Source organism: Tamandua tetradactyla, chromosome 10, assembly GCF_023851605.1.
Source record: "Tamandua tetradactyla isolate mTamTet1 chromosome 10, mTamTet1.pri, whole genome shotgun sequence".
In the NCBI taxonomy this organism is placed as follows: Eukaryota; Metazoa; Chordata; class Mammalia; order Pilosa; family Myrmecophagidae; genus Tamandua; species Tamandua tetradactyla.
This window is the reverse complement of record NC_135336.1, coordinates 5,712,940-5,725,118: the sequence shown is the minus strand read 5'-3', so window position 1 is coordinate 5,725,118 and position 12,179 is coordinate 5,712,940. Positions and strand designations below refer to the sequence as shown.

Here is a 12,179-nt window from a genome sequence, read left to right as displayed (position 1 = left end):
GAACAGGCAGCCTCAGTCATTGCTGGTCGGAATATAATTCAAATCAAGACCATCAGCCAGTCTCCATACCCAGTTTGTGTGAATGTGAATTGGCATTAATCACTAATTGTTTGGCAATTTGCACTAAAAATCCTAGAAATATACATTTTTCTTGACATTTCTAGGACTTTGTGTAAGGAAAAGTTCCTGAATGTGCCCACGCACAACCTGGAAGTACGTTCATCTGAGCAGAGGGAGTGCAGGAGCTGACAGCATTGGGGACAGAAGCAGAGAGAAGCAGGGGCAGGGCAAAATAAACGGCATGTACAGGAATCACAATCATTAACATACGAAAATGAAGGATTTACGACGTGTTTCGCACTGGAAACAACACTGGAAACCAACTCGGCATGGATATTCAGCCAACAAGACCAAAACTGCAATTCAGCAAATTTGCCCTTCGGAGATTGGCTTTTAGCGAATTAATCACATGGCAAATTGATTTCCAGTGAATTGTCTCCTTTCACCAAGGTAGCCTTCAAAAATAAAAACTATGGAAAGTGGTGCATGGGTGGTTCAGTGGTGGAGTGCTTGCCTTCCGTGTTGGAAACCCGGCTTTGATTCCCAGACCATTCACCAAAAAAAAAACTAAAACAAAACAAGGTAGCCTTGAGTGATTAAGTTTGAGAAGCCAAAGTGCTCTCTTTAAATCAGTAAGGATTTATCACTTTAAAGTAAGTTTGAAATTCTCAAAATATTCCTGATTGATTTGGCAGGTGAATGGTTATCGGCTCTCTTTAGTTCACGGCATTACCTACAGGTGTTCCCTTAACATTCTTAACTTAACTAAATGCACACAGTTCTCTAACCATCAAAGGTGCTGCCCTGGCATCCATCTTACTTTGGCTAAGCCATCTACCTCAACACTACAGTACCTTTGGCCTAGTAAATAAGCAGCTTTCCAGTGCTGGGGCATAAACTCCCCCAGAGTTTGAACTCCCACCTGTAGCTACCGCCCTACCCCTCCCATAGACCTCACCCAGAACTCACAGTGGGCCCTCAGATGATGAGCTGTCTGTTCCCGGTGCCCGCAGGCCCCCAGTCCCTTTCCCCTTTTGTGCTCATTTGCTTTAAACTAATCCATCCTTCACTCCTGTGGGAAATCTGCTCCCCCTTCACCTCTGGGGTCACAGGCCCATTCCCACCTGCTGGGTGAGCCACCCAAGCTGATCACAGTACCCACCTCCCTCACTCTCCCTGGGACCTACGGCTCAAATAATTCTCTTCTCTCATGCATTATGGCCTTGATTTCCCATTTTGTTCCATCTGACCTCCACCTGGACCCATAGCATAACTTCACAACGTAAGTTCACCGTAAGTCATCGAAACCACACATATGTACTTGAATGTCCACTGGTTAATCTACAGTGAACCCTAAGAGGAGGTTTTGTGTTTGAAAGCGAATGGTTGCCTTTTGATGGCAAACCTCTGACATACAATATCTGGTGGAGTACTGGATTATGTCATTAAGGAGAATGGAAATGCACAGGAAAGCAAAAATATCAAGTGAAGAAAAAAGCTGAAAACTGCAAGAGAAGTACTCCCTTCAATAAACCTAAGGTGATGACAAGTCAGTGAAACTAACGAGGGGGCGTAGCTGCATCCCTGCCAGGCACTAGGGCCGGAGTAATGGAGGTCCTCTTTGCACAGAGTCAATCTTGAAGTAGAAAGTTTCGTTATTCTCCACATTAAATTTTTCAATGGAATGCTTCAGAGCCTCCTCCAGCTCCGGGCTATTGACAGGTATATCCATGGGGCAGCCAACACAAAGTGCTAGTTTTGACTTCTCTGAAAGTTTGTTTCTTGTCTTTCTCAGTTATAAAACGAACCCAGGAAAGTATAAAGGTGAAAATAAACAGTCCATTGTGTCAGCCGCTACAAACCACCATTGTGAATTATCTGGTGCACTTGTATTGCATCAGTATTGTTTTCTGTACTTTCTATAAGACCTTTGAGAGCATAATGTATATACAACCTTGTGGCTCCTTTTTTTTTCCACGGAAAATTATAACGCAAGACATTTGTCACTTCAAGAACTCCTCACGAAGATACTTTTCAATTGGTGCTTAATACTCCCTTGTAAGCACTTGCAAGAAATTATGTAATCATTCTCATTTTATTGATCATTTTGATAGTTTACAGTTTTTTGCTCTTGTAATTAAAGATGCTATAGTTAAAGGCTACTTCTATTTTAGATAAGTAAAAATTCAATTTATTATTTAATTATTATTATTTAATAATTGCTGGTATCTTTATAGCATTTCAGAGTTTGAAAAGTGATTTTACACACATTATCTTATTTGATCCTCACCCTAGTCCTTTATAGATAGAAAACTGAAAGAATGTCTTAAGCCACTTGTCTAGATCACACATCAAGCATGGGTGAGATTGGGACTTGAAATTCAAATCTAGCAAATCCTGTTCCTAGGTACACCATCTCCAGTCCAGAGGCAAGAACAGAAGCAAAATTAGTAAGCAAATGCACATAGAGTACAGAATCACAATTTCTGTAGCATAAATGACAGACCTGTACTGTTGCTCTTTGCACAGAGTCAATCTTGAAGTAGAAATTTTCATTATTCTCCGCATTAAATTTTTCAATGGAATGCTTCAGAGGCTCCTCCAGCTCCGGGCTATTGACAGGTATATCCATGGGGCAGCCAACACAAATGTTGGTGGGTGGTTGCACAAAATCCTCCACTAGAAGAAGCAGATTTTAAGTCAGCACGTGCACTGAGCCAGCAGCCTAGCCTAGCACCTCTCCTGCACAGCACTCAGCATCCTCCTTTATAAAAGGACACGTCAGCACTAGGTAGTAGTGAGTGGGTGAAGGTTGTCTGGGTGACCCTCACTTCCCTGCCTCCCAGAGCCCAATATATTTAGGGAAACATTCAGTTGGAAGGTGTTAAGGTGTTAGTTCAATCAATATGCTGCATTTCTGAGCTTTTGCATTTTTTCCCCATTTATTTATTTATTTTTTATTTATGAAACATATCCACATACAAACACAAACATTCTTACCATATGATCATTCCATTCTTGTTATAAAAAATCAATAACAATATCATCACATAGTTGTATTTTCATCATCATGATCATTTCTTAGAACATTTGCATCAATTCAGAAAAAGAAATAAAAAGTAAACAGAAAAAAATTCATACATACCACACCCTTTACCCATTCCTTTCATTGCTCAGTAGCATTTCAATCTACTAAATTTATTTTAATATTTGTTCCCACTATTATTTATTTATTTTTAATCCATATGTTTTACTCATCTGTTGACAAGGTAGATAAAAGGAGCATCAGACACAGTGTTTGCACAATCACACAGTCGCATTGCAAAGAGCTTTCACATTTTTGATGGAAACTCTGTAACAAGCAATGCTTAACTTAAAGGAGTGACTCTAATGGAGACATTTCAGGTCCTATGGCCCTGCTGGGCAGGCAGACTCCGTGATGCTTCCTGTAATGGACCGTATGCAACTATCTTCCAAGTATGAGAAAAGCCAACTCTTGTCATAGGAAATACTGACTTGGCCATCAACCTACCCTGTCTCCTGTCACCAGTCTTACTACATGCAGAAAAAAAACTTTAATTGAAGGATTTTATTCGGAGTGGTTAAAAATAAAATACAGTCTCCCCAACTTACAACACCTGACTTAGGGATATCTTGTACTCAAGGTCTACCAGTTGGCATGGTACCCGGAGAACAGCTTTGCCCAGAGAAAATAAACTTTCCTCTGCCACCATATTCCCATTCAGCCAGTTACAGGGTGACGGCCTGCAGCTGCTGTCGGATAGCAGGATGGGAAGGGGTACAGGGCTCTCCTGAAGGTTACACCGACCTTGTGGCATGTCACAGGAACCGAAATACAATTTAACTCGAAAGGACCAGGCAGCTGCCTGGACTGAACATCCCATTGTTGGAGACCCAGCATGTTATTATCCCATACCTGGATAAACGTCACATTTCTGTGAGAAGGAAGCAATCTTTCCCTGAGGATCCACGTAGGCACTATCTCTACATTCACCGGTATTCTGTTTTTTAAAAAGTATATAATTAAAAAATGTTTTTCACAAGCTTTAAGGCAAACAAGTAGTAAAATTAAAAATAAGATATTTATTTTCCAAACCATTATATAGAAGAAAAAGAAACAGAATGCAAAAGAGGGAATAAGAAATAATTAGGTAACCTATTAATAACCACAACAGACACAAACGCACAGAAAATAAAATACGATGAAAAGAATAACTTCTATAGACATTGTTATCATAAAAGTAAATGGGTGAAATTGTCCCTTGCAAAGGCAAGGGCTTTCATGTGAAAATGAAAACAAATTGATTTATTATGGCTTTAAGAAATATACCTTGCAATAAAAAAAGATAAAGAAAGCTTAAAAATAGTGAATGAGCAAAACTCATACAAAGTAAATCAGTATTAGGCAAATATGAACAAAAAATATGAAAAATTAGGCAAATATGAACAAAAAAGTGTCATCAACATTGGACAAAGTGAAATTCAAGGTAACAAAGTATCATAAAGTGGTAAAAAAGGTAATTTCATTAAAAAAATGTATAGTCTATAAAGCATGGCATCAAAATATATAAAGCAATAACCATTAGCTGTTTGAACAGAAATAGATAGAAATAATTGTGTTGGGAAAACATATTATTTGTTTATGAATCTAAAGCCAAATAGATTACAAGATAAATAAGGATACAGAAAACTTGAGTGACATATTAAAATTTTGTTTAAATGGTATTTTTATTGCAAACAGGATAAACTATTCTATCAGGAATATTTATGGAATGATTGAAATGTAAATTTATGCCTTTTCTCAAACAGTTAACCGATACATATCAAGAGTTTTAAACATTTTCATATCATTTTATACTATGTATAAAAAGCCTGGTACTTTATTCTGAGTAAAAAATACCAAATATGGAAATTGCTTTATTCTTAATGCTTGATGACTTATTAATTGTATCTTTTTAAAAATTGAAAAAAAAACCCAAATGCCCCCAAAGAAGAGTATAATTTTAAAAATAAACTGTGATCTCTTTGCCAGAATATTATACAGTTATTTAGAAAGAAGTTATCAAGAGTTGTAATGACAGAAGAAAATTCTCAGGTGAAAAATGTAGCATATAAAGTAATCACAATCATTAAAGCGAAAAAAGTCACTAAGAATTGTCCCTACCAAAAAAAAAAAAAGCAAGAGGGAAATACACTCAGATGTCTTTGGATATGAGGTACAATGTTTTCTTTTTTGTACATTTCTGCATTTTCTTGATGTTTTCTATAGTATGTGTCTTCCTAATAATGGAACAGATCTATAATAGAAGTCATATTTTTTAAGGACACGGAATTCCATGCTCGTAAACACCTTAATTTTGGATGGGAACAAGGAAGCTGGTATGGCCAGCCCAGTGGTTCTCAATTCCTCAGCACTTCAGACTCACCTGGAGATCATTCTGACTCCAGGGACCTATCTCAGACCAAAGACATCGGAAGGTCTACGGAAAGGGACTGGGAACAGTAATTTTTTAAAGCTTGTAGAAATGGATCCCTTACATCAGTGTCTTTCAAATTTAATGAGCATGTGAATCACCGGAGGATCTCATTAATGCACAGATTCTGAGTCAGGTGGTAAGGAGGGGAGGTGGAGATTCTGCTTTGCTAACAGGCTCCCTACTGGGGGCTGATGCTTCAGGTCCATGGAAATACTTGGAAACGCAATTGTGGGCAAAATATTTCTTTTATGTTATTTTCTTTAATTATTATAACAACTCTTTGAGATGGGTGCTAATACTATTTCTTATTTTTAAAATGAGGAAGTAGAGGCTCAGAGAAGTTACATCCAAAAATCTGACTGGTTTTGTGACTCCAACCAGACCTTACATCTCTATGTTGCAAAGAGAAGACTAAACTGAGGCCTCACAAAGAGGTTCTGAAAGATTCAAGCTAGGTAACATTTAGTCCTGTAGAACCTCAAATGCCCAATAAGCATAAAAAAAACAGAGGGCTTTCACAGATGCCTAAAAGGTCAGATGAGTCAAACTCATAATGTTAAATAGTATCTAGAGTATATACTTTTAGTAGGTCCCTCTTTTTTTACTTTTCCCTCTCTGATTATAAAATAAAATAAATGAATGCTCAATATAGAAAATGTGTGAAGTATTGAAAAATACCTAAAAGTATAAAGAATCAAAAAAATCATCCATTATTCCATTAACTGAAAATTAATGAACTATTCTACATTTTGGCACATTATTTTCCATCACTGTTTACAATTATATTACCTTTATTTCTTTTATATATTTGAATAAATCTGTTTTATTTTCTACTATTTTGTTTCTACTTAACATATTACAACTATTTTCCTATGTCATTAAAACTCTGCGAACTTAATTATTGATGCTATATATTCTACTGTATAGATGTATTATAATTTACTTAACCACCAATTATTGTTGAATATGTATGCTATTACCAACGTTTTCTTAATTAATACACTGAAATAAACACCTTGCAATCTGAATTTCTCATTTCCCCCCCCATATAACCAAATTTTAAAGCAGAGTGACTAGATTAGGGGCTTGCTCCAGGAATCAGTCCCTTCACTAGGACAACTAGTAAACAGGCAGGAACTGTCAGAATCACCCACTTTGAAACTCTGGAGTCCAGTAAAATACTGAACATCTAGGGAGGAGCAAGAGGAAGAGGCTGATAAATTACACTGAATACTAGTAGTTGGATGAAATGTTCCTCATATGTCTGTTGGGTCTCGTTGGTCTAGAGTTTTGTTCAAGTCTTGTGTTTCCTTATTGAGCTTCTGTTTAAATATCTATCATTATTGACAGTGGTATAGTAAAGTCTCCTACTATTTATGTACAACCATCAATTTCTCCCTTTATATCTGTCAGTATTTGCTTCATATATATTGAGGATCTGTGGGAGGTACATATATATTTATCATTCTTATGTCTTCTAGCTTAATTGACACCGTTATCAATATGTAATAACATCTTTGTGCCTCATAACTGTTTTTTATTTAAAGTCTATTTTATCCAATATTAGTATAGACACCCCTACTATCTTTTGGTACTACTTGCATGGTACATTTTTTTCCATACTTTCACTGTATCTTTGATTTTAAGGTAAGTCTCCTGCAGACAGCATACAGTTGAGTCATGCTTTTCTATCTATCCTGCCAATTCTGCCTTTTGACTAGAGAGTTTAGTCCATTTGCATTTAAAGTCACTACTGAAAATGTAAGACTTTCTTCTGCCGTTTTGCTATTTGGTCTTAGAAGGCCTTTTTTGAGTCTCAATTCTTCTGGTAATGACTATTTTTAAATTTATTTGTTTTTTTTTTTTGTATTGTACCATATTGAGTCCCATCTCATTTCTACCTGGATATAATTCATATAATTTACTATGGTTAACATGAGGTCAAAATTTCAAATCTTAGAAGAATGGAACTGAAGGACTCACACTTTCTGTTCAGAAAACTTATTACAAAGTCATAGTAATAAGAAAAAACCTGGTACTGGCACAGGACAGTATATTGACCAAAGGAATCAAATAGCAAGTTCAGAAATCAATCCTCACATTCATAGTCAACTGATTTTTGTCAAGGTGGCAAAGACCACTCAATTGGGAAAAAATGGTTCCTTCAACAAATGTTGCTGGGAAAACTTAATCTCCATTTGCAGAATAAATAAATAGGTAAATGAAGGTGGACCCCTACCTCACACCATATACAAAAATCAACTCAAAATGTATCAAAGATCTAAATTTAAGAGACAGAACTATAATACACCTAGAAGAAAACCTAAGGTAGCATCTTTAGAACCTTGTGCTAGGCAATAATTTCTTAGACTTTACACCCAAAGCACAAGCAACAAAAGAAGAAATAGATAAATGGGAGCTCATCAAAATTTAAACAAAACTTTTGTTTTCTTAATTTAAAAGTTCTTTTTAATTTTTTTTTAAATTAAAATTCAACTTGCCCTGGACAAAGGCAATGGCAGCCTTTGTTTCAACCTTCCCTGGACTGGGGCAGAGAGCAGTGGAGATTTCAAAGACTAGGGGGGAAAGTTAACTGAAGGGCCAGATTTGCTGTGCAGGCCAGAAATGCTCAACTTTGCAGAGCAATTGGAGAAGATTTTAGTAACTTCCTAACAATCCCCACAGGGTACTCTGGAGCCATCCTGGACCTTTTTCGTGGGTGTCTAGCCATTTTTCTGGCCGGAAAAGACTGAATTGGAAAAGTCCAGGGAGGTGCTCCTCTCAGAATTTGCCCTCTAGGCAAGCGCTGCATGAGATAGTTAAAGGTGTATAAAAGTGCATAAAAGGGCGGGCCACAGTGGCCCAGCAGGCTGAATTCTCGCCTGCTATGCCAGAGACCTGGGTTTGATTCCTGGTGCCTGCCCATGCAAAAAAAAAAAGGCGTATAAAAACTATAGAAGGAGACAGTCAGGGACAAAGGCCTACTGGCTTCAGATGCCTGGCAGAGGGAGGTTTGTCCCCTGGGAAACAGAGGGTACAAGCAAACTCCTGCAAACAGAGAAACTCCTAAACAATTAACAAGCAAAGGCCTAGGACAAGATAGAGGCCCAGTAAAACAGTGAAAACCCTGCACACTGCATTCATCTTGGGCAGACCTTCCTGATAGAATGGCTGAAGTTCAAGAAGATCTCTGTTATACCAAGGAATAAATCCCAGAGTGGACATTTTAAAACATTGGAATATGTAACATGCAAGAAAAGAGTACAAGATAAATAAAGAAACAGGAAATGATGGCCTATTCAAAGGAAGAGATTAAAAATACAGAAAACACAAATGAAAAGGATGAGACTGCACCAAGCTTTTATAAAACATTATCTTAAAAATACTTAAGGAGATGGGCAGGCCACGGTGGCTCAGCAGGCAAGAATGATTGCCTGCCATGCCAGAGGACCCGGGTTCGTTTCCTGGTGCCTGCCCATGTTAAAAAAAAAAAAATACTTAAGGAGATGAAGGAAAGTACAGAGAAAGAACCTAAAGGGTATCAGGGGAAAAAACAACGTATGAACAATATGAGACTCTGACTAAAGAGATAAGAATGTTAAAAAAGGAACCAGATAGAACTACTGGAGTTGATGACCACAATAACTGAAATTAAAAATAATCAGGAAGATTTCAGAAGCAGAATGGAGCTGGCAGATGAAAGAATTAGTGAATTTGAAGACAAGACAATTGAAATGAGGAGCAGAAAGAAAAAGGAAATGTTAAGGGTGAAAATAGCCTAAGACAGCTCTGGGGCACCATCATGCACACCAATGTATGCATTACGTGAGACCCAGAATGAGAAGAAAGAGAGAAAGGGGCAGAAGAAATAGTGAAAGAAAGAATGACAGAGAACTCTCCAAACTTAGTATAGATGTGAATATGTACAGCCAAGAAGCTCAGAGAATAAAAAACAGGATAAACATGAAGAAAAATATATCCCATCATATACTGATTACACTATCAAATGCAAAAGACAAGTAGAGAGTTCTGAAAGCTGCAAGAAAAAAGCAACATATTACATACAATAAGATTAAGTGCCAGTTTTTCATCAGAAATGGTGGAAGCAAGAAGACAGTGGATTGAAATACTTAAAATGCTGAAGGAAAGCAACTGCCAGCCAAGAATTTTATATCCAGCAAAACTCACTTTCAAAAATGAGAGAGATTAAGAAATTCTCAGATAACAAAAGCTGAGGCATTACATTATCACTAGACCTACTAGCAATGCTAAAGTGAGTTATTAATAGACTGAAATGAAAGGGCACTAGACCGTGGTTCAAAGCATCATAAAGAAATTAGACTTGCAAGAAATATAACCATTTGGGTAATTATAAATGCCAATATTATTGTATTGTGTTGTATGATATGGTAAGTAACTTCTTACTTCTTATAGGTGCTAAATTATAAATGCATAATTAGACATACAATTTACAAAGATATATAGTAACAAGTAGAAAAATAATGGTGGGGGTACAGAGGGGTACTGGAAAAGCCTATGTGCATGCTGTTGAAATTAAGCTGATATTAAAATAAATAGAATTGTTATATATTTAGCATGTTAAATTTTAACCCTGTGGTGACCATAAGGAAAACAGATGAAAAATAAATCCAGATATAAATGAGAAAGCACTCAGTATGTTACAACACACATAGAAAAAAACAAATACATTTAAAAGGAGGCTTTAAGAGAAGTATGGAACAAAAAAAGTATAAGACTTACATGTTTAATTAGCAAAACAGCAGAAGAAAGATCTGTATTACCAGTAATGAGTTTAAATGTAAATGGATTAAGGCCTTCAGTGAAAAGGCAGAGACTGGCAGAATGAGGGGGTAAAAAAGCATGACTCAACTATATGTTGTCTGCAGGAGGCTCAACTTAAAATAAAAAATATAAATAGGTTAACAGTATAAGTATGGGAAAAAATATGTACCATGCAAGTAGTAACCAAAAGAAAGCAAGAGTGGCTACACTAATATCAAATAAAATAGAGTTTAAGTCAAAAACAGTAATGAGAGACAAAGACGTTATTACACAGTGATGAAGGGAACAATTCAATAGGAAGATGTAATGATTATAAATATATATGTACCTAATAGCAGAGCCCCAAAATATATGAAGCAAATAGTGACAGATGTGGAGGAGAAATTGACGGTTCTACATTAATAGTAGGAGACTTTAACACTCCATTCTCAGTAATGGATTGACCATCTACTCAGAAACTCAGTAAGGAAGTACAGGACTTGTATGACACACTAAATGAACTAGACCTAACATACATATATAGAACATTGCACCCAACAAAAAAGAATGCACATTCTTCTCTAGTGCACATGGCTCATGCTCCAGGATAGACCATAAGTTAGGTCACAAAACAAATCTCAATAAATCCAAAAATATGGAAATCATAAAATGTTTATTCTCTGACCACAATGGAATGAAGGTGGAAATTAATAACAGAAGGAAAAATGGAAAATTCACAAATAGGTGGAAATAAAACAACAAACTCTTTAACAGTCAATGGGTTAAAGAGCAAATCAAAAGTGAAATTAGAAGATATATTGAGGCAAATAATAATGAAAATACAACAAAGGCGGTACAGTTATATTAGAAAACTATAGCCTCAAATGCTTACATTAAAAAAAAGATTTCAGATTAGAGACCTTATCTCAAAACTAGAAGAACTATAAAAAGAAGAATAAACTAAACCCAAAGCAAGTAGATGGAAGGAAATAACAAAGATCACAGCAGAGATAAATGGAATAGAAAACAAAAATGCAAACAAAAGATGGAATCAACAAAATCAAAATTTGGTTCTTCGAAAAGATCAATAAAACTGACAATCCTATAGCTAGGCTGACAAAGGAAAAAAAAAACAAAATTGAAAAGGGGGACATTATTACTGACTGCACTAAAATAAAAAGGGCTAAAGTAGACGCTATGAACAACAATAGGCAAATAAATGAGATAACCTAGAAGAACCTAGACAAATTCTTAGAAACACACAAACTATCTACATTGACTGAAGAAGAAATAGAAGATCTCAGCAAGCCAATTACTAATAAGGGGTTTGAATCATTAATCAAAAAACCTCCAAACAAGGAAGAGCCCAGGTCCAGATGATTCCAATGAGGAAGTCTACCAACCATTCCAAGAAGATTCTGCTCAAACACTTTCAAAATATTGAAGAAGAGGGAGTACTCCCTATTCTTTCTATAAGGCCAACATCACCCTAATCCCTAAGAATGACAAAGATATCACAAGAAAAGAAAACTAAAGACCAATATATCTTATGACTATAGATGCAAATAGCCCCAGCATTATATTAACAAACTGAGTCCAACAGCATATTGTAAGAATGATATAGCACAAACAAGTGGGATTTATCTCTGGTATGCAAGTCTGGTTCAACATAAAATCAATGAATGTAACACATCACATTAACCAAATGAAGGAAAAAAAATACACAATCATCTCAATAGATGCAGAAAAGGCATTTGAAAAATCACCACCCTTTCCTGATAAAAACCCTTAGTACAGTAGGAATAGAAGGAAACTTCCTCAACATGATAAAGGGCATAA

At 36.3% G+C, this 12,179-nt stretch overlaps 1 protein-coding gene across 4 annotated transcripts in view; it reads right to left on the bottom strand.

Annotated features, from left to right (window-relative positions):
• The window catches only part of KNG1 (kininogen 1), a 57,685-nt gene that overhangs the window by 32,374 nt on the left and 13,132 nt on the right, over window positions 1-12,179 (bottom strand). For all 4 annotated transcript variants that reach the window (XR_013158424.1, XR_013158425.1, XM_077117836.1 and 1 more), the window contains exons 6-7: window positions 3,998-4,082; window positions 2,567-2,739 (exon numbers count right to left, since the gene is read on the bottom strand). Coding sequence is in view for 2 of the 4 variants with exons in the window: in XM_077117836.1 (XP_076973951.1) it covers window positions 2,567-2,739; window positions 3,998-4,082 (258 nt within the window). In the remaining 2 variants the exon portion in view is untranslated. The remainder of the gene's footprint in view (window positions 1-2,566; window positions 2,740-3,997; window positions 4,083-12,179) is intronic.